Source organism: Oryzias latipes, chromosome 1 (assembly GCF_053564925.1).
Source record: "Oryzias latipes strain Hd-rR chromosome 1, Olatipes_Hd-rR_3.1".
In the NCBI taxonomy this organism is placed as follows: Eukaryota; Metazoa; Chordata; class Actinopteri; order Beloniformes; family Adrianichthyidae; genus Oryzias; species Oryzias latipes.
This window is the reverse complement of record NC_136237.1, coordinates 23,506,722-23,530,210: the sequence shown is the minus strand read 5'-3', so window position 1 is coordinate 23,530,210 and position 23,489 is coordinate 23,506,722. Positions and strand designations below refer to the sequence as shown.

Sequence of the window (23,489 nt, the reverse complement as noted above, 5' to 3'; positions counted from 1 at the left end):
TTCTTTTCATTCAGTTTGTTCCCTTCAACTGTGTTTTTTTTTTTACTTGTAAAGCTCAGAAACTATGAATCTAACCCCTTCTCTGGCTATTAATATTGCAAGCATGGCTGAAAAAAAATTGTGCAAGTTTAGAAAGCATTTAGAAAGCATTATTATGATGTAATTCTGAAGTCACCTTGCAGGCGAACAAACATTTACTCTGTGAGACATTGTTCTATCTATGAAATGTCTATTCACCAAGATTCAGAGATAGTAGAAGTTAAAGCTCAGCAGATTTCATTATCTGTAAATATCTGCAAAATCAAAGTTTTGTTAAAAACATTTCTTTAACAACCTAAATGTGCACTATTAAAGCACAATTTCAAAAAAACTCCTACTTAACCTTATAGTAGAAGTGGGTCACTCTCCTCCACCAGATGGCAGTGGGGCCTGTGTTTAATCCAACAGCAGAAATGTGCTTTAACCCTTGTGCTATCCTAGGGACTTTAACGTTGGGTCATCTAGACCCACTAGACGGTGCGCTGAACCTTTTTTCTTCAATGATTTGTGATCTTCACTGGTGTCTGGATTACATGAAATCTTTCCACCTTTATCCACCTTTGTCATGGTAGGGAGAACACGTCGATGTAAGGGTGGGGTCATCTAAGATAGCACAAGGGTTAAATTTATCCCTAATCATCTGTTAAAAAAATCTAAAAACAAAAATACCAGCAAAATTCTACTTTCTACTCTGTATTACATCAAATTATGTTGATAGAAGATGCAGAAAGCAGGTTTAACTTGATTTTTTTTATAGACAAAGTTCTTGTAGGAATAAACTTGGACTGAATAAATGATGTAATTTTAATTAGTGATACATCAACATCCAGAGCAATAATCAAATAAAAATAAACCCACCGACATAACAAAAAATGTTTAAAAAAAAGAAAAAATGCACAGAGTAGACAGATTTATAAAAACAATTGTGTAGAAAACAAAAAATGAATCAAGGGAGAAAAAAAAACATTTTAGTGTAATAAATTCCTACAGTATATCTTCAAGATTAAAAACCAGATCATATTTCCTTAATCCAGCATAAATTACCAGTGAGGATTTATAGCAAAAGAAAAACAGGAATGACCACTATCACTTTCAAACTCAGCAGGTCACAGTTGAGTTTGTGGCGAACAGCACAGGTGACATAGAAACATGTAAAAATTCACTTCACTGTTGAACTTTTTTGTTTTAGTAGTTTAAATTTGCTGTATATAGCAAAAAGCTTTTGACAGCATTAAGATGTAAAGTAACGCAACAATCTGACTAAATGTGATAAATGTGATATAGTGTCTATGGATTATACATCTGAAAGTACAAGAGATTATTATACGAACATTGAATGCATATTGTCTTTTAATGTACAGATGCTATACGATCACACTGACTTTATCTGAGCTATTGATAAATTAATGTGTTGCTTTCTCTGTGCTGGACAGACTCTAATGATTGTTACAATAAAACTCTTACATTTCCTATAAAAGAAGCTGCTGTGTTTACATTTACTCCCACATTTACTTTCATTCTTAAAAATTCCTCCCCTCCTTTCAGGACAGCACAGTTCCTTAGACTGGAGTCTTATCCGGAAAGAGAGATCTCATAGTCACTCGCTGACAGCAGGGGGCGCCTAATTTTCCTCTTGTTCTTGGCATTAGTTATGGAGGCAGCCACCTCCACTGGCCTCTCAAAATACTGCACCAGGGCCTGCTCGGTGAGGACAGAGGCCAGGAATTGCTCGAATGTGATGGCCCAGTCTTTGTCTATGCTTGTGCTGTGCGGCAGGCCTCTGTCCGGCAGTCTGCTGCTGTGAGCTCCACTGACCCGGTCACCGCCGGCGCCGCTGCGGATCAGCACGGTGTCATCCGCAATGTCTTCACACTGAAGCTTTTCCTCCAGTTCATGAGAGCCTGCGCTGAGCACGGAGTAAGAGGACATGGAGGTGTCATCTCTGGTTTCGTCGTCGGAGATGAGCATGGCAGAGGACGTGCCTGTGTCTTTAGGGGATTCTTCCAGCTTGATATCTTGCATGGGCGGCAGCTGGTCACTACCAGCTTTTTCCTCCTCGCAGGGGCTCGATTTGTTCCCATGACCAGTCGGGAGAAACGCGTCTCCCACATCTTGGCCCTCCTGGCTGGGTTTGAGATCAGAGAAACGTCTCGTGGACGTGCTCATCTCGGTTTTGCCCGCGTGGCTGCGTTCCTTTCTGGTGCAGGAGGTGAAAAGTTTCCCTACTTCCCCCATTTCCAGCAGCAAACTGGTGACTGTTGCTGTGGCGTGATACAGCTCTTGTTCAGCTGCATCCTCACTGAACATGCTGTAGAGGGTCTTGCAAAGTTCAATAAACTGACTCTGAAAGACAAAAAGGATGAATGTCAGTGACAGCTGAGCCCCTTGACCTGAACACTAACGCAGCAAGGAGACAAAGTCCTACCTGATTCAGCTTTGGGAGGTCTTTGGTGTTTTCTCGTTTAGGTTTTGTCTCCTGGTTCCACAGTTTCAGGTAGTGACGGTAATCTGGAGTGTTCAGTTTCTTCACTGTGAAATTAACAAAAGGTTGATCATAATCTCAAAGCATATGTTAGATGATTTTGTTACCAGCATAAACTCAATCCCTTAGGGACCCACTCCGATGAAAATCGTGTTTTTGGTGTTTTTAACGTGTTCTTGTGGCATTTTTCAAATGATAGAGGACACATATAAAAGATAGCCAAGACTAAAATAGCATTTCGGAGTACTTCTTTCTACAAATTGTTGTAAATCAGGAGAAGATGAAAAACGCCGTTTGAAAAAGATGGCATTTGTGATTTAGAAAATACACTGGGTGGGTCACAGCCTCTTTGCTCCTCTCCACTCCACAACGGGGAGGGGAAGAGGGGGTGGGGTTGGTCCATGCCAGTGGTCCTGCCCTTAACTATGGACTGATTTATGATAAACTAATGCAGCTCTGCAAAAACTATTTTAGCCATCATCAACATTTTTTGGACAATCATACTTAAAATATCACTGGGAATGCTTTCACAACAGATCAAAAGATGGTCGGCGTGGGTCTTGGCAACTAACCATCAGAATTTGGAACCAGTATTTTTATTTAGGTGGTGGGGTTGGGGATTCTTTGAAGATGAATGCACACATTCAGGGTAAGTCTGAATCACAGCAAAATAAATTAAAAAACGATAACCGTCTAAACGTTGCCCTTCTAAAGCTTTGCTTTAACCTATATGTTAGGCCTAACGTAAGCACCTGTTTGCTTTATTAGAGGTAATAATAGAGCTAAACCAGCAAAAGCTAAACACCTGCAGTAGGTTAAATTGCTCTCATGTTTATTCCCCTAAATTCAATGTCAAAGCATGAAGTGAATGCATTTGTATATTAAATATAACCTAGAGGCTTATCCTGCTATGCTTCATTCATCTTTGGAATAGTGAGTGAACAAACATACTTGGAGCAATAAGCTTTGCTATAAATGGCTTCACACCTTTCACCCTGCAGGTGTTTAGCTTTAAGCTGTGGGGGCTATGCAGACTTAGAATAAAAAAAGAAGTTGTAAAATTATTGAGTAGCCGAACATACTCTAAGCAGCACAGGTTACAGAATAACTGCAGTTAACATTAACACAAAACTTAAAAACTTCTTATTTAATAATTAACAATACAAGAGCATCATCAAACATCCTGAAAATAACAGATTTCCGACCTTTTTCAGTCTTGAATGTGACGCGGACAAATCCGTCATCTTTCTCACTTCTGCACTTGGAGTCGTGACCTGAGAAGAAACTCAACTTATATTAAACACATTAAATGATCCAGTTATATAAACTAGAGTCTGTGCGGTTGTCTTCAAGCATCTGGCTGCATTCGTTACATTTGAGTGAAAACACCCAAAACAAAAAAAAAAGCCGACTGGGATCGGGTAATTTCCAAAAACTGTGATCCAAGACATTTGTGAAAAATATTGAACTGAGAGATGAGACCAAGCAGCGCATTCATTCTCACCCCTAAGTGGACAATGACGCTTTTGTGGTGAACTCATAGTAATTGAAGCTACGGCGTAAATCCCATTCCCACTAAAATTGGATTTCACTTTTGCAATTTCTCACTGTTGAGTAATTTTCTTTTCCTGCATGTTTAGTGCAGAACCATGTTGTTTTTCAGAAAAGATATTTCCTGTAAAAATGTCATAGCTGTTCAAAGCAACATTTTACTAACAGTATTATAGTCTTTGTACATTTCCCCATCACTTTATTGAAAAAAAAAATAGGTAAAGAGACACATGCTTTGTAATATATAAAATATTGCTTCCCGTTCTCATAGTGCATAACTTCAAACAAAAAAAAAGGAACTCATCTTACCAATGGAGGTTTCTGGAGTGATGTCTTCAAAAAAATACTGGGTGGCTTCAAAGGCAGAGTCAGGCTCCTGTTCAGGAGAGAACTCTGGGAAAAAACAATTTAGAATTGTGAGCAATGGTGAGATTTATTCCTCTGAAATGTAAAGATCTGAATCTCATTCAAAAACAAAATTCTATAAACTGCAAATTCTTTTAATTCTATATTTATTAACTCTTTTTAACAGTGAAAAGAAAAACAAGTTATAAAAGATCTAGAAGATTTTAGCGCAACTTTAAGAACCCAAAAGTGTTGATAAATTAGATCTAATAAGTCTTTTCTACGTTGTCACGAGTACTTGGTCTAGCATTTCTTTGATACCATCAGCAGATTTGTAAAAGGTTTAACAGCTTGAATACCACCAAAACTCCAGGACATACATTCATTTTCACTGGCTTGCTAAAGCACATTTAAGAAGTTAAGAGTTCAAAATGATCATCTAATTTTAGTTTGCAAAGTACATAAAATAGTATTTTGAGACTTTGAATGCAGATAAAACATTTTAAAGTTTCATTTTGTTCATGGGAGATGCTATATCACCAGCCAATGCCTACAAAGGTAGAACATGGACTTTAGCCCATTGTGGCTTTAAAACATGCCTTTGGTTTGGATGAAACCTCAAAGACCAACACCAATAAAAAAAATGTTTTGGGTGTTCTTAACATGTCTTGCAGCATTTTCTCATGATGGAGGACATAAATAGTTCCAATTTTGTTTGGCATTCTTGTTGCACCGGTAATGTTAGGCTGGGGGTGTCAGGGGCTGTAAGCTATTTGGGAGAAAGTGTAAAACTTGGTAAGAATTTAAAAGCAAGGCAGCCCCAAAATATTCAAATCAAATCAACCTTTGATCTATCCCTAAAATAGCTCCTAGTAGTCTTTTAATTATAATTAACCATAATTATGCTGTTTTTAGCACAAATACAAAACCTGTGTTGTTTTCCAAGACAAAGTTTCTGCAGAGCAGCAGTAGTTCATTAGAAATTTGACTTGTGAGCAGGACTGTTGGTGCGTAGTATGCCTCCCCCTCTTCCCATCATTCATCCGTTTTTGTATGTACCAACTTAACATTACAGGTACAAAAAAATGGTGAGCAATTTTGACGCTACAATTTTCCTCGCTGTTGGTCTTTATTCTGTTTTTTTAATAACGTTAACAATCAGGGCTTTCCTCCAACCCTCCATCAATAAAACCATCTGACTTTCTCCCGTTAAAATCTCATCAATAAACATAAAGAGAATCTCGTTTTTGTCACATTTGGTTGAACAATTAAGGTAGCATTTGAATTGACAGAAGGTTTGGTGTTTTCATGGCATTATATTTTTGTTCTTTGGTTGTTGTTTTGCTTGCAACACCATCCAGAATTTGCAGACATTATAATAAAAATACCAAGACAGGAACATCTGGAAACAGTTTCTGTAAAGACCATATAAAAGTTTTCTGTGGAACCATAAACCAACCAATGCAAACTCACCAGGTAACACATGCATCTGGTAGAGGAGCTTCAGCTTCTCGGTGAGATCTCCATGATAAAGAACCCCTACAAATACGTGTTTCAGAAAGAAAGAAAGCATTTTAACAGAAACAAACAAGCTTCAAACACACAAAACCAACATTTCTATTCTTACCCAGTCCATTGATGAACTCCCGGAAGTTGAGGAGCCCATCTGCGTTCTCATCCAGCAGACGGAAGACGCGAGCAGCCAGGGGGTCCGAGTGGGCTCCGTTTGCCCAGGGGAACAGCAGGTTGAACAGACCCTTGAACTGCTCCACATCAATGCGGTACTGCTCCAGGTATGGTAAACTGGGGTCATGACGCTCTGTAGGGTTACTGCTGCCGCCCCAGTAACAGCTGGTTAGGTGTTCAGTCTGAAGAACAAATACGAGGGCATCAATAAATAACGCAAAAATTCCTCAACAAATTTGAGTCTTCCAGAAATATGGAAATACCTTAAAGAGAACAAAAAGCTCCTCCAACTCATCAATACTGAAAGCCGTCTCAGTTACAATCGTTCTGACCTGAAACAACAGGAGTAGGAATCTAGAACACATGGTCAAATAATAATAAAGCTCAATACGAAGGCTGGCCAACGATGAAAGACAAGGCTCCTACCACGTTGCGTTTTGTTGTATCCTCAATAGTTTGAATGACCCTCAATCTCTGTTTGAATCGCATCTGTTCAATCACATCTGCTCGAATGGAGCCAAATTTCTGACACAGAAAGACAAACAACAACAACAAATAGGTCAGTTTAGATCTTCAGAAGGGAAATTAAAGTTAACTGGAGAAATTTCTCTGAGTCCTGACATAACTATTTTTTGGACTATGAGTCACTCTTAACAAAATACAGGAAGAGGAACAGATATTTCATCTTGAAAGGTAAATCATAATAACAGACTAGGTAAGGGTTAATGGCAGACAAAGTGTGCATTATCAGAAATTAACGCACGCCGTGGAAGTCTGAACTGTCCGTTGCAAAGTGCGTTGATTTCTGATAATGCAAAATTCGAAGGCCATTAACCCGCTTATACCATGGTCACTTACAAAAGAAATAAATATTTAACCAGTTTTTAATACTTTATTCTTGTTATTTGTTCGTTTAGATCAAAATAACTAGTTTATCTAGTGTATTAGTGCAACATATGAACAATTATTCTGTTAATCATGACAGACAGAACACGCCCTCTAGTGGTTGTTGCTCTTTATTCATTTAAAAAAAAAGATCACATAAAATTCACATACTAAGCAAAAAAAACACGATAACTAGGGCCTGCACGTTGCCATGCTGTATATTATGCAGCTATTTAAAGGCAGATCAAACCGATTTTTTCAGTCTACTAAAACGATTATAGACAGTCTTCAAATATTTGCCAAAAGATGCTGGTTTTTCACACATTTTTATACACCAAGTCAATTTTTGGCAACAATTTTCACGTTTAAAGATTGTAAAATGAAAGTTCTTGTTTCAAAATCTTGGTGTATTGATTGCAGCTGAATGTAATACTATTTTACAAAACGACATCCTTCCCGGTGTAATACCTCATAGGAATTGCAGACCAGTTTGAAGATGTCGACTTCTGGATGTGGCTCTCCGTTGTCGGTCAGTAAAGAGTGCAGGTGGGGGATGGGAGGGAGGGTGCTGTCTTTGTTGGTCACACTGTCCAGGTACCTGCAGCAGACGAGAGGAATCAGCGAAAAAAAGCAGGAGCACTGGCACTGCGACATAGAAAAAAAAACCAGAGAGCTAGCCAATCTCTTTACCTGCCCAGAACAGTCATGGCTTCTCCGTCGTCTTTGCAGCCCAGCAGCTGGTGGATGTTGGCGTGCAGCACAGAGAGCGCCAACTGAAAAATGACCTTGATGCCATCGTAGAAAAAACAGTCTACAACCACCACTGCGCTCTCAAACGGCATCACAGATAGGAAGAGAGTGAGGAACCAGGAGAGGGAAATGGTGGAGATCACACCGAGGTCCTGCATGCAGTCGTACAGCTGAGGAACGTACTCACGGGCGAGCTCCTCAAACACCCCCTGATCAACAAGGGCTCCTGGAAAAGAAACGGAGTTTCGCTTAAAGGTAAAACAGAAAAAACAAGCAAATACAACATCAGATACGGACCTACAACCCGAGTGTTGTAGTAGTCGGGGAGCATCCTCTCACAGAGCACCACCAGCAGCCAGAAAGCCTCCTCTTCTTTAGCATAAAGCAGCAGCACAGATGTCACAATATTCATAGCCTAGAATCAAGGTTAAAACATTTTTTTAATGATATCAAGAACTGTCAAGTTTCCTTGAGCATTAAAAAAGAAAAAACATCAGTTTACCTGACAGTAGCCGATGTTGGGGTTTCTGAAAGCATACGCTGTGAGAACGCGGCGGAGAGCAGCGATTCCCATTTCATTCTGAAAAGCTGGGTGCTCGGGCAGGGAGCGGTGCAGGTCCCGCTCAATCTCCTCAGTAGCAAGGTTGTACTTTCCCATCGATTTCTCCACTAGGTCTTCATAGTAACCAGGGTGAGTGGTCATTTCATTGATGGCCCCTGAAAAAGAAAAAAAACGATTTAAAAGCTGAGAGCTGCCTGATTAAAAAAAAGGCTAAAAGTTCAATCAAATCAATAACGGCTTTTAACAGATTCACGAAACCTGAAAAAACCCTTAACATCTAATATAAGTACACAACTATGCACAAATAAACTAAATATTTTAGTTCTTTTAACAATTATGCATTGCATTTTGCATGTAAGGCAAAGTAAACTTCTGTCTATACGTCCAACATATGCATCTTAAAAGAAAATAAATGTTATTAAAATAAATATACATTTACATATGCAGTTCGGATGTTTCAAAAGGGCCTATTTGATATATATTTTATAATATTCAAAATTACTTCTACAAAACAACAGCAGTTTTTGGTAAATATCCTTTTTGTTTTCTAACTTGTCCTGGTTTTACCAGTACAATAAAGGTTGATGTTTTTTTTAATAATATATATATATATATATATATATATATATATATATATATATATAAAATCCTTTATTTTATTTTTTTACAGAGGAAAGAGAGAGGGGAAAAGTGTGAAGGGGGGGAATAGAAGAAAAAGAGAGGGGGGAGAAAGTAAGGGGATACAAGTGCCAAGCTGCTAATTTGAGTGGGTTATGATTTTAAGCTTTACAGCTTTTTATGCTAGCTCAGCTGGAAAGACAAATGTTACATCCAAGAGTGAAATTCTGACCCTAAGATAAGCGGAAGATATCTGTCCATCAATACACTGTGGGTTAGAAGCGAGGGATGAAGCAGACAGGGAGCAGTGTGACAGTGTGCACGTGGGGGTGGAGATGCAAGCATGTTGCCAAACTGTACCATGTGATCATTAGGGGGACTAGATCCTCCCTAGCCCGACCGGCCAGACCAGGAGAGAGGGGGCAGGAGACCCCCGGAACCAGAGCACACCCAGCGAAGGGACCCACGCAAGGTAATATTCAATTTGATATTTTATATAAAATAAAATAAATAAACTTTTGACGTAAGGAAAGGAAAAAAACTGTTTTTACGGCATCTGACTGTCTGCTTTTTAACAGGTCTCTTATATTTTCAAGTCTGAAAATTATTTGTTTTTGTCTTTATATTTCAGCTGCACTTGATCACGAAAATAACACTGAAGTTAGATTTTCACACCAGTTCCAGGCTTGCAGGTCGGGTTATGTCAACAACTTTCATTGTGAAATTGCACCTTTGAGTCAAGTGTGGTTGACACTTTTTTCTTGAAGAAGTGGTTAGTGCGGTGAACACTTTTCTCAGGTGCTAACAGTAAACCTGCAGCAGGTGTGACAACAAACAGACCGGAGGAGGAAGAAATAGGTCAGTGTTGTTTTTTAAACTATGTGCTGTGCTTAGGTGAGGATGAATGCACGCTGCTGCACAGCAAAGGAATGTTGATGCAAACAGGCACTTCTTGATCACCTGTACGCTACTGCAGAATGCTCAGAGCTGATGACGCTTCACAATGATTATCTAATTTTAGTTTGCAAATTACATAAAATAGTACTTTGACACTTTTAATGCAGATAAAACATTTTAAAGTTTAATTTGGTATATTGGAGATGCTATATCACCACATGCCTTCGGTTTGAGGGAAACGTCAAAAACCCACTCCAATAAAAAAAGGTGTTTTTGGTGTTTTAACAGGTTCTTGTAGCATTTTTCTCATGACGGAGGACATAAAGAAAAATTAACTTCAAAATTGCATATCTGAGTATTTCTTTATTCAAATCGCAAATCAAGAGCAGAGACAAAAAAGTCATTTGAAAAAAACAGAAACCACACTGCTCCGTTCCATTCTGTTGCATGCAGCAAATAGATCCACAAACATCTTTGTTTTCCTTGTTTGAACTGGCATCTGGATCACAACTGTAAGGCTGGACAGTTCCAATTTTGTTTGCCATTTTTGTTGCACCAGTAATGTTAGGTTGGGGGTATGAGGGGAGAGAGTATAAAAAAAGGGATGATGGGAAATGGAGACAGGCTTACTACCCTGTCAACAGTCCTGCCCACATTTTGGAGAGTGATTTTCAATGAACTCCCACCGCTCTGCAGAAATGTCCTAGTTTCTTCATTTTGGCTAAAAGGTCTATCTCCTAAAATATGAGAAATAGAATATTTTTATATAATTTCAACTAAAAACAGCAAAAAAGTAATTAAAAGACCACTGGGAAGGCTTTTAGAATAGATCAAAAGATGATCGGAGTGGGTCTTTAAGGCGATGAAACCCTGTGTGAAAAGTGTATCATGCTAGACCAAGAGTTGTCTGCAAGCTGTGGCTTCTCAGCTCCAGTGTAGGACATGCACTCATGTGTGTTAGACTCACCAGAGAAGAGCAGCCACAGCTCTCCTCTCATGCTCTCAGGAATCCCTTTGAGAACCAGCTCCTTGGTCTTCTCTGTGCGGTACATGCACACCCCCTCTCCATACTCTGCAAAGTGGTTCTTCCACCCCTGTTCTTTCAAGAACTCTTTTGCCTGAGCAGACAGAAGCAGACTAATATAGAAGGTGGCTCAGATTGTGATAGAGTCACATATCACTACCAGTAAGTTAGCTCACCAGTTTGGGATTGAATTCCTCAGGTGAGCGGCGTCGGTACATGGTCATGAGCGCCTCTGTTGCTGTGGGCACGCTGGTGTCATTCAGGTTGAACGTTCGCTCAGTCTCTGAACCGGAGCTGTGTTGAGGACTGCTAGAGAGCACAGAGCCATGCTGGGAGTACACCTGGAGACAGCCCCCCACTCAGGTGTTGATGTCACACATACTTCAAGAATATGTCACGCCTCTGCTGATATAAACAGAAATTTTACCTCGTCATCTGAGCTGTTGAAGCTGCCGTTCAACTCTTTCTCCAGGCAGATTTTGGAGGTGGTTTGCTGCAGGAAATCAGAGATCCTCTGCACCAGGAAGTCTCTGTCCTTCAGGTTGGCAAACAAAAAGGTCATGCGGTTCTTGGTGCTGATTGAAAGCGGGCTGGGCAACACATTGGAGCTGTCCGCTTTTTCCACTATCGTCACCTTCAAGACACCAGAAACCACCATACAACCTCAGAGGATTGAAAGATAAACATCACAATAACCAAATATGTAGCTGTAAGTTCCCTCAAATATGCAAAATTGAACCATTGAGGGGTATTTTATTTGTTATAGATCTAATATATGAATATCAGACCCAGGAACCAGTATTTGACTTCAAGGGCTCACCTCCCGCAGAGGAATGATGAGGCTGCACAGAGTCTCCTCCTTGCTGGTAAAGCAGATGTAGTTGGTGGAAACAAACATTTGACCTAAAATGTGCATCTTGTTAAAAGGAGTCCACAGGGTGCAGTCTGTGTGTCCGTCCAGCTTTTCATCTTTGGGGAGTCGGAAGAGCGCCCGGTAACGCTCACTCTTGGCTCTCGCATCCAGATCCCTGAAACATTCAAACCTTCGGTTAGAAAGCAGACAATGTATTTTGAATAGTTATATACGCTGATTTATTGGATAGATAAACTTCTTGCCTCTTTAATGCGGACACCTTTTTGGGCGACTTCTTCTTGAGCTTGGGCAGCGATCGGTCCTGTTCGAAGCCTTTGTTGTCGAGCAGCTGGCGCATGGCGATGTTGGCCAGCTGCTCTGCCAGCTTGAAGGTCTCATTGATGTTCAGAAAGACGGAGAAGACATGCTCGTTGGAGCGCGTGCTCACTTTGATCACATCAGGCAGGAGGAGGGTGGCACTCTTCTCCAACTGGGTGATATCAGCCCAGCGCACCACCAGTTTGACTGAAGGTGGAAACAAAAAGGCAGAGTGAAACCAACTCAACTTCGAACTTTAAACAAAGTATGTATGTGTATATATATTTTTTTTTTGGTGGCATTTTTCTTTACATTTTGCTTCCTGAGCCTGTTTGATATCGGATAATATTGCTAAAGTTTAATGACGTGGGGATTTTCTTATTTTGCTTTAAATCTGTTATGACTTTAAATTGCATTGTGAATTTACAGAATAATAAGAATATGTTTAAAAACTTAACAGTGAATAATAAAAGATCAGGGGGTTTCCAGAATCACCTTCTTTTCCTAACAAATGTGAATAAAAGCAGAGGTGGTTGATGCTGAGGTAGAGCCATCCCTGCCGGGGGACCTTCCCCTTCCAGTAGCTGCAGGAGTAATAGTTGACCAGCTTCTCTTCTTCAGGCATTCCAAACAGCTTCCGAAACTTGGCGCTGACCTCCTTGAACTTGTCAGTGTCGTCATCGTCTTTAATGTCCTGGTTCTTGCTGTACTCCGCTATAATCCCCTAGAACAAAGTCCAAAAGGAACAGCGTCAGACAACAAGCTAGAACATGGGAAGTAAACTGCAATGATCAAAAGAGAGCTGTCAACGAACCAAACCTAAAACTAACATTCTAACAGACTACTTTAAACTATTTTCTGTTAAACATGCTTCACTTACATTGCTTCTTTTCTGTTACCCGACAGGCCAGATAGAGGCTATAATCCAAAAATCCCAGCATAAACCTGATGTCCAGAGTACTGACCTGCACTTTCCCTTTGACAAAGGTAGTGATGTCATTCTCATTCTCAAAAATGGAGAGTGTCTGCAGAAGATTGTGCTCTAGCCACTCCCAGTGCTCTGTGATCTCCTTACGGGAGGTTCCTGTGGAAGAGATCGAAGAAACAAAGTCACATGAGAAACAGAAATGCATACAGCTTTCAAAAGGGGAATATATTTGTGTTGAAACTATGTGAACAGACAAAGTTTGGCTTAAAATATGAAGTCATCCAGACTTTTTTCATTTTTTTCAAAGGTAAATTTGGTTTAAAGTTGTTTTTATAAAGAGAAACAGAACCAAAAAATGCATTAAAGATCAAAAAGGCCAATGCACATCATGATTTTACCTCGAAACATCAAAAATACAATCTTTTTCTCTTATCGACTGAAGCAGATTGCACAAAAGTAATGTCTGGGCATGTGAACGCATCATCCTTCATCACTCCTGCAAAGAGGCGTCCTGCTAGAGGAGCACCACTGGCAGCATTAGCTGCGACTGCCCCTTTCTCCATCTTTCCAGGGACGGATGAAAACACTAAGAAGGAGGCGGGGGGAAGAAAGCCCATTACTGTTTTCTAGCCTCCATTTCAACAAATGGGTAAATTTTCAAAACTCTATTGTAAATCCTAAATAGTGAACACAGTGGGGATGTGTTCATATGCATTTTTAAAAACGTAAGCATGCGAAAAACCAAAGAGGAAGAAAACACTTAAAACGAAACAAGCAAACTAAAGACATGCTGAACAAAGAAAAATAAGAAAATATCAGTTAAATGCACATTAAGGTCTTCAAAGTGAGTCCAATAGTTTTCCGTTGATCTGTCACTTTATTAAACAAGAACTAAATCCACTGCCGTCACATTATGTCTTAATCAATATGCTTCCCTCCATCCAAGTCTGGCTTTGCTTTATAGTTCAGAGAAACCCCCTGAGAGCTACAGGACACGTTATGGTAAAGGGAATGAATACAGTTGTGATGTGCCAAACTGATCTATAAAAAGCATTTCTAGGATAATCATCTTATTTAGGTTGAGTATAAAATGATAGATTTTAAGCTTTTTTAAAGAAATACCACATACTTTTCCTTTGTTTTACTTCATTTGTAACATTTTCCTATCTGCACTTACCTTTTTTTTTAATTCAAGTTAGCGTAATATGACTGATGTGTAATGTTAGTTTGACACTTGGATCCTTTAAGTGGAATATTCATGCAACAATTAAATGGAAAAAAAAACAACTGGCCTACCTTTTCCAGGCAGCCTTTTAACAATAAAACACAAAATAATGAATACATCTCAAAATTGTATTCATTTTATCTCAAGGCCTAATCCTCGATTGAGCTTCTTTATGTGGTTAAGTAATTTAAAAAGAACAAATAAAAAATTCATTGATCCGTGCAGCAGCTTTCCTCTAACACTACTCTCTAAATCCACTGAGGCATGATGTAATGCGATTAACATACAAAAACAAGGATGTAGCAACCTCATATGAGGAAGCAGGGAGGGGGACGGGGGCCTGCTTTTATTATTCCAAACAATACAGCTTCTTAAGCCGCACAAATACAGTAAAACGTTTATAAGGTGGTTCATTTCAGTTCTTGCTTTCAAAAACATTCCCCATGCCATCAATTTGAAGACCACACACCGTGAGCAATGATCCAGTATGACAAGGAGTCAGGAGTCTGATAGAGGATCCTGTAGGGGGCCACCCGAGCGCTTGAGTCCAGAACCACATCCAGGGTTCCCACCAGCAAACCTGGCGCAACAGAAAAGACAAAAATTAGGTATGTTAAAGGAATAGAAGTGTTTTTAAGAGGAAAAAAAAACACTTTACATGAAGAAAGGTTTTGAAGAAAGAGATTTGAAGTTATTGCTAAGCACCTATTTGCTCCATGGTCGCATTTTGTAAACTGATGTTTACATGTTTGATAATAGGATTAATAATAATAAGGGGAAAAAGGCAGCAGGTTAATAAATATTGTATGCTGTGCTATGCTACTCACTTCCATACAGCTCATGGAGTAAAAATGTACTCATCTTTGTCCAAATAAATTAAATACCAGGGTTATTACAAATAAACTGGTATAGTCATCTAGTACCATGTTTCTATTGAGGTGATTAAATAGATGTTTTTCTGTTTTAAAACGTTTAATTTGGGTCTAAACTGTTTGAAAAATGGATGCAACATGTAAAGTAGTTTTTTTTAATAAACTAACTACAATATAACTACAAAAGTACAAAATGCTTTTGCAAAATGTATATTTTTATTTACAACATTTCATTTTTGGCTCTCAAAGTGTTTTTCTGGTTTAAAGTGCAAACCAGGAGGGCTTCTACAATCGTCTCTTATCTGCTTCTGTTATTCAGACAGTTTCATATTCACAAAGCAGGTATCTTAAAAATCGGAAATTGTGTTCAAACCAAAAGATGGTAATCCAGACCAACGTAATTTCACTTCTTCTGAGTAAACCTTTTCAGGCCATAGTCTGCCCCACTTACACGGACGGTGTGTAGAGACACAAACATGGCTATACGCAAATGTCAAAGACAATTTTGTATTCTCTCATTTATAATGTTTTGAGCTTTTGATTTAAGCTTATATTTCAAACACAGCTTGGTTGCATAGGGAACCAGCAACTATGTTTCCCAAGGACAACAAAGTTTGACTGAGGGGAAAAAAAAGAAAGAAAAGAAATGTCCTTAAATACCCACGTAGAAGAAAACCCTGTTTTTGTTGTTTTCTTGCAGCCATTTTCTCATGATGGAGGAGACAAAGAAAATTAAGATCAAAACTGCATTTTTGAGTATCTCTCTTCATCTAAATTGTCAATAATCAGGAGCAAACAAAAAAACCCAGTTTCAAATAGATTGTAGTTATCACGCACAAACTGCAATCGACGGGCCTCCGAGACTCCCGTTTGATGCCTCCACTTGCACACAAATAATTCCATAGATTTATTGTCCTCATTTGGACATCTGGCTTAAAACTATCGCTGAGTACATCTGATATTGTGCATGATTCTTGCATTTGCACCGCTAATGTTAGGTTGTGGATGTGAGGGGATGTAAGCTAGTGGGAGAGTATAGAAAAAGGGATGATAGGAAAAGAGGGAAGGCTTACTTCAACACCAAGAGTCCTGCCCATAACTCAGAGGCAATGTTCTAAATAACTCCTGCCGCTTTTAGCTAAAAACTGCATTATTGTAATTAAAATACCCACTTACCGGTATATTTATTATTACTTATTAGGGCAGCACGATATGAGGAAAACTTGCGATTTGGGACATTAGTGATTAATATTGCGATGATGATATAATTTGCGATACATGAAAAAAATAGCAAAACAACTAAAAACAATTTTTCCGTTTCACTGCAACAGTTTAATTTAAAATCTAAAAAGAGTAAACATAACTTAAATTATACTTCAAATGCCCCTTGTCTACATGGGAGGCATAAAGGGGCTCCATCTGATTGGACAATTATGTAAAGGAGTCCATCGGATTGGTTAAATGAATAAATGGATTTATTTGATTTGTTAAATACTACATTTTTCATTATAAACCTCATTAGTAGTTTAATAAGGAAGATTAACTTGGTTTTTTAAAATAAAACTTTAAGCATTCATTTTAGGAATTTTCCGTGCAAACAAAATATGGATAATTCTGTTTTTATATTCTTGGCATAAACCTATAAAACTAATGATTGAATGAGAACATCCAATTTTATTTTATTTTTTGCACAAAAGAGGGATATTTGTGGCTATTTCAGCGTATCCATGTCAGGGCAAATTCACGTTGAATATCAGATATAAGATCCAATCTTCTCTTCCCGCCTTGCATCAGGAATACATTCAGGCTACTGCCACTGGAGACAGGTTATTTTAGTTCTGCAGCTCTTTGCAGTAAACAGTGTGACTCACCCCAAAAGTGGGGGTGGGGGGTAAAAAGAGAAAGACGAGACAAGACAAGTAGTAGAAACTCAAGTATTTTCTTATTCTCTATGAGATCTGCAAAGAAAAGCATTATTTTCTTGTTTATTTTAATTGTTGCTGCCTGTTGTCTTCATAAATCCATAGTCACTGAACAAGCTTTGCTTTGTAATATGTAGTAAGGCTATAAACAATGCTGGATGAATGCAGGGAATAAAAATTAAGCATTAATGGAACTTATGTATAAAATAATAAAGCTGTGAAAGTTTGTGACAGCAGAAGTAGAAAACTGTTGTCACGTTAATTGCTACAATGACCCGTTAGTGCTCATATAAATGCATTTACTGTATCCATTGCATCCATTTTTCAAAATAAAATAAAAAATAGTTCATTTTGGATTTGACAAACATAGTTATAAAACAACATTTTACTCTCTTGTTTTAGCACTTTGACAACAACCATCAGTTGTGAATATGAAACTTTCTCATTGACGAAATATAGTCACAAGATCTGAAACAACAACAAACAAAAGCTTAAAAGGTGAGATGAAAAGATGATCATCTATTGATCCTCCACAGCAAAAGAAAGACCAAGAGTGTAAAGACTGATCCATGACGGCATCGTGGTACAGATGTTTGGATTGCAGAGCTTTGTGTGGGTGTATTTTATACCTGTTTGTTGCGGTTTCACACAGGAACTGGCTAGCCCCGTCTGTTTTATGTACCACCTCCCTGTCGTCGTCACCCAGCATTAGGTAAAACCCCACATGAGAAAGTTGGCAACAAACCCCCCCCCCCCCCCCCCCCCCCCCAAAATCACAAACATGTCCACTAGCAAGCACTTTTGGAAGATTCAGACTTCAGATAATTTCGTCTAGTCAACTATTACCCAAGAGAGCATGATATGTGGTGTGACTGTTATACATGTGACCATTTGTAAGAGAACCAAAGTACTTGTTTTATAGATTGCCAGACAGTTCACATTCAAGGCTGTAATTCTACTTCAAAAGCATTATTTTATTAAAATAAAGATAAAACAAGTCAAGCATTAAACCATGTTGAAGAGGATTCACACAAGGACAGTTTGGCTCAACAGTTTAGTCAAATGTGACAGCTGTGAATCCAAAGCAGAACAAAAGATGCAGGTTGGGGTGTATTGACAAATTAGGAAATAATAATTACTGTTTTTCTGAGTAGAAGTCGCGTTTTTTTACATCATTTGGCAAGGGGTGTGACTTATACTTAGGATGGACTTATTTGTGAATAAAGAAAAAAAATGCCTCATATAGTCATTATTTTCCTACAAACAAATGACAGCAGTGCAGAAAAAGCGCCATCCAAAACAAACAAGGAAGAGAATCTGTTCTTTTACAATAAATCTGATCTCCCAACATCATCCGTGTCTTCCATGTATCGTAAATGCGATATACAGCCAATGCTTCTATGGAGCGATGTGGCTAAAACTTGAGGCTAGTTTCTCCCACACACGGCAGGAATGTCAAGTTTATAAACACGATTTTTGGACGAGCATCAATGAAGATGGAGCGGATGTCAACTGGACGTTCGGTGTGAGAGCAGCATGAAACTGGCCTTTCTTCAGAAGCTTTGCACTTTTGTCCCAAAAATGTGACTTAACTATAATTTTTTTCTTCTTTATTATGCATTTTTTGGCTGCGGTGATTTATAATCAAACGCAGCTGATAGTCTGAAAAATACGGTACCAACAGATGGGACCCTGCAACCCTAGACATGCAGGCATTTGTTTCAGCGTTCCCCTCAGCAAAGGCCTTTTCCTGCTAAACTTGAGTGGCTGTGCCATTTATAACAACAATAGACAACTTACAAAGCGTTTCAAAGAACACAAGTTCCACATAACAACTTTGAAAGGGTGGAAAGTTTGTCACAGTGAGCCATCAGCTGCTGACAAGCTGCGAAATCATGTGATGATGTTTTGTGCGTTTCCCCTCCAAAACAATGACAACAGGCATCTCCATTGTTAGAGCAGAACAGATCTCGTTCTCTGAGCTTATTAAGAGTTTTTTCCATTAGGTGGTTGAATGAGAAAGCAGACAATCTTCATGCCGATGTGATGCTCTCCCCCTTCTCACAATCAATCAGCATGAGCAATAACAAGATGCTTCCCACGAAAAAAGAAAATATGGAGAAGGAATTCCAGAGGAAGCCTGATGGTGATCATCACCAGCGAGTGTACAATAAACTCTTCATCCCAACAGCACTCAACCATTTACAGCGGATATTTACGCATGAGATAAAGCCTATAAAAAGACTTTAAAACACAACTCTCCATTTCTACATAACACATTATTGCCTTATTTAACCCCATAAAATAACTTGTCTTACTCTTTGCAAAAAGAGAAATCCGCCTGACTCTTGTCTGATATTTATAGTCACATGAATAGAGGGTTTGTTGGGTTGTTGTGCATCTCTATTCAATCAGGAATATTTTAATACTTTGGGCACAAAACAACAGCAACAAAAACTGTGGTTCAACAACATAACGTTAAAGTAAACACCACAGAAAGATAAGCAAACCTAGCAGCAGCTAATTATACAAAAACCGTTGAGAAGACTTCACATTTCTGTCATGGAATGTTGGAAAAAATGATCTATAAACCAGACGTATATACTCAAATGTATGGAAGTGACGCAAAATGTCTGTTCTCTTTACAACCAACATTTAAAATAGAATAGTTTATAGGTATCGCGTTAAATGACGACCTGAAAGCTGCTGCAAAAGTGTTCCACGGCTGTTCTACATCCAGCAAAATAAATGTTACATTTTTGTCACTTCAGAATCCATAGGACAGTAGAACCACCTCCATCATGGTTCCCATGGTGGCAACCCTTCTGGGATGCAGGGAGGCAGCACCAGTTTAGTGCCAACTGGCACATAAGGCAAGTCAGCAAGCTTAGCTTTTTACATAACAATGACATCACCCCCAACAGTACTAAGCACACTTTGTTTCCCCACTGCAACTAACTCAGCAGAGACGGAGGAGCAGAAGGTAAATAGCGATATACACACATTTGTGAAAATTGCAAGGATCTGTACCCTTTAGACTGCAACATAGATAAACGCAAACTGCAAAAAATTCATACCTTGCGAGCTCCTGCAGATTCTACGGAGACTGAGTTTCTTCAGTGTCAAACAAACACACCATGATATAATGTCAAAACTTCCCTCTCAAAGGTAGGGCTGGGTGTCACATTGACAAGCATCAATCACAATTGTAACAAACTTTTGATTCGGCATCAATTAGCTGAATAAAATAGATTCGTCCGATTTTCTTCCAAATGTGCCTCAAACAAACCAAAACAAAAAAGGGAAAAATGTTGAACTCTTCTATTAAAAAAAGACAAAAACGTAGCTTTTGGCTGAAAATATTAAATTTGTTTGTATGTAAATCGATTCATGGTTGAATTATTCCAAATTGTATTTTCCAAGATGAGATCACTTGGATTTTATTCCATTAAATAAGCCTACCCATATTAGACTGTTCATTTTTAACAATGAAGACAATATAAATATATGTTACTATAAGCGCCATTATTATGTCAGATGGAGGTCCAACAAGCTGAAGAGAAGGCACAAGCTCTTTAGCCCTCAAGCTAAGCTGTTTGTTATCTGGATTTTACATTCTGGAGTCAGCATGGACAATGTTGTGTTTTGACTGTTGAAGACATCTGTTTTCTCAAATGCCACACATCCCAGTGTCATGTCTGGAAAATGTCAGGTCTGAAACGCATCTCCTTATTCATCTTAAGAGGACAGCAGATTGTAGTCCTACACAAACTCTGAAAAAGAGCAAAACAAAACGTTTGGACCAAGTCTAAGTAGGTTCTTAGTGACTAATCCTACATTTTTGGGTTTAAAGACATCATCTTTTAGTTTATTTTAATTGTTCCTAGTGGTCTTTTAATTATGATTATGCTGTTTTTAGCCCAACTCAAAAGCCTGCGTTGTTTTCTAGGACATAGTGTCTGCAGTGCAGCAGTAGGTCATTAGAAATTTGCCAAGTTGAGGGCACGACCAACAGCCATCTTTTTCAAACAGCATTTTTTTTGTCTGCTCCTGTTTCAAAATGAACTGAATAAAGAAACACTAGAAAATACAATTATAAATTTTGCTTCCTTTAATATCCGCAGACGTTAAAAAAAAAAAAAGCCACAAGAACAAGTTAAAAAACACCAAAAAAAACATTTTCATTGGAGTGGGTCTTTAACTTAACCTGTGCCAAAGGTTCCAAACTTGTTCTCCATCAAATCAAAACTTGAGCTTTAGTCTAAGTATTCATAACAAAAGACTGAGTGTGATCTTTAAAAAAAAAAAAAGCACAGACAGAGGTCTGGCTCATATGAATCTCAACAAAAAGACAATGCAATTTATATGAATAAAACAGCCAGGAAGAGAAATCATGTTAATGTTGTACCGCTCTAATCTCATCAGTATGATAAACTCATTATCTGTCAGATGTTCAGCTACCTGTTCAGCACCGGTTTGTGCAATTCAGGTCAAAAATAAACTAAATTTCACCAAATTAAAGAGGGGTTGGTGGGGGTTTGAGGCTTTACAGCTAGAACCTTGGCCAGCCATTTCAGTTCCATCGCCCTCCTCATCTTCTTCCAACTGCTCGACCCATTTTAGAAGGAGCAGGCCAGAGTAAGGAGGAAGGACGGAGAGGAGGAGGAGGAAGGGGAATGATTCAGCATGAACAAGCAAACAAGAGAGCATTTCTGGTTGGAGGAGAAACACACTGGCCTGTCAGCAGCAGCAAGCAACTGGCATTGTCTGCAGGCTGAAATCCAAAGCAGAGAATACAACCAATACTTCTTCTAGGCCGGCCTCATCCGTGTCATTTCATCAGGCAGTTGCTGCGCGCCTGCTCTTTGGCCTTTGAGCAGATTGGCTTGATGTCAAAGTGTGACTAAATCAATTTGCAAAAGTAATAAAGGTGAAAGGCCATTGCAATGAACTGGTCACGTGACTTTCACCTTCCAGGTTTTTCTGAGACATAACTTTTTTTTTTTTTTTTATCACAGAATATTATTTAAAAAACAAACAGCAGGACTCACCAGCCAGCCCCCCGCCTCCATCCCCGTGCCCCTTCCGTTTCTGGAGGATAAAGTATGGATTCGCTCTCTCGGTGATCCATAACGCGCCTGCCAGCAGCACATCTTCAGGACTGACCCACATCTTTCGTTTTAACGCTGCTCCAATGGGAATGTTCTCACATAAACATTTTAATATTCATCATGGCTATAATTGGAAGTGCGTTTGCCTATTGTTTTTTTTTTTTATTGTCCGATAACACAAATAAATAAGTAAAAAATGAAGGAAGGTTCGGTTCGGTCCGTAACAGACAAGTCCAAATGCCCTGCGTTTCAGTAACGCTTCTGTTAGCACCGCAAGCTTTAGAAACAGCCCCCCCGTTTGGGAGCGGAACCGCACGCGGCTTGGTTCGGTTCGCTGCGGCACACAACGATGCAGGAGACGGCGTCTTTGTTCATGATCCACCGGCAGGTGCGACGACGTCCGTCACGCTCGTTGGGGTCGCTGTTCAACGCAGCCGCACCGCAGGTGAGCTCGCGCGGTCAAAGGTGTTGCTGAACCCGCGCCGTAGCCGCATATGACACACTGACAGCCGATAAACACGCTTCGGACGCCTCCTTCGCTCCAGCAGAAGCGCCTCTCCTGCTGCCGCATGCAAAAATAAACCACGTAAGGCTTGTGACGTCAGCGCGTCAGACAGTGGAGGCGCGGGAGCGCGGGGGGGGGGGGGGGGGACTTTGTGTGGAGTCGGTCCTCGCTCCCCCGCATTTGTTTTACCATAAAAAAACACCTGTCTCATCCATAACATGTTTATGTTTGCGTGATTTTATTTTTATTTTAGAAATTATTTTTTATGAATCACCAATATTTGTATTTATCTACAGGGACGTCGGAAACTGTTTGGGTATTTTTGTGCTTAAATCAAATCCATCCATCCATCCACTCTGATCATTTTTCGATCTATTGTAAAGTGTTTCCACAGTGGTCTTAATTAATTATGATTTTGCCATTTTAGTCAAATCCCCCAAATCTGTGTTGTTTTCTAGGACATAGCTTGGTTTTTGGATAGCTGCAGTGGTTCATTAAGATCTGCCCTTTTAAATGTGGGCGCAACCCCACTCCCTTTCCCCTCTCTGTTGCTGAGAGCTCTCTGTTTACACAATCTCTTGCTTAGATAACGTAACATTGTCGGTGCAATAGAAAACGGGGTTTAAGCCAGATAAATGCCATTTCGGACGAGGAAAACAAAGACATACATGGATCTTGTCATCTATGAGATACATCAGAGTAGATGCATGTTGTGTACACGCAAAAAACGCAGTTTTAAGCTTAATTTTCTTTACACATGCCCTCCATCATCAGAAAAATGCCACAAGATGTTACAAACACCAAACAACAGGATTTTCATCTGAGTGGGTCTTCTTGCTTAATTGTTGATCCAAGCTTTCTTTGAAATGCCTCTAAGGACAGTAGAAAAAAGACAGAAAAAGAGCTCTTGCATAAA

General features: G+C 39.3%; 1 protein-coding gene across 1 annotated transcript; it reads right to left on the bottom strand.

Annotated features, from left to right (window-relative positions):
• Window positions 1–829: 829 nt before the first annotated feature.
• LOC101166033 (TBC1 domain family, member 9 (with GRAM domain)) lies at window positions 830–22,651 on the bottom strand. Its single transcript, XM_023957501.2, has 21 exons — window positions 22,009–22,651; window positions 14,633–14,743; window positions 12,976–13,094; window positions 12,506–12,734; window positions 11,956–12,217; window positions 11,660–11,867; window positions 11,267–11,473; window positions 11,016–11,180; window positions 10,783–10,933; window positions 8,241–8,455; window positions 8,036–8,153; window positions 7,679–7,964; window positions 7,457–7,586; window positions 6,530–6,628; window positions 6,367–6,435; window positions 6,045–6,285; window positions 5,891–5,956; window positions 4,382–4,465; window positions 3,727–3,795; window positions 2,465–2,568; window positions 830–2,382 (listed from the first exon to the last, which is right to left on the bottom strand). The coding sequence occupies exons 1-21, from the start codon at window positions 22,127–22,129 to the stop codon at window positions 1,612–1,614; spliced, it is 3,825 nt and encodes a 1,274-aa protein (XP_023813269.1). The 5' UTR covers window positions 22,130–22,651; the 3' UTR covers window positions 830–1,611.
• Between the last annotated feature and the right edge of the window lie 838 nt (window positions 22,652–23,489).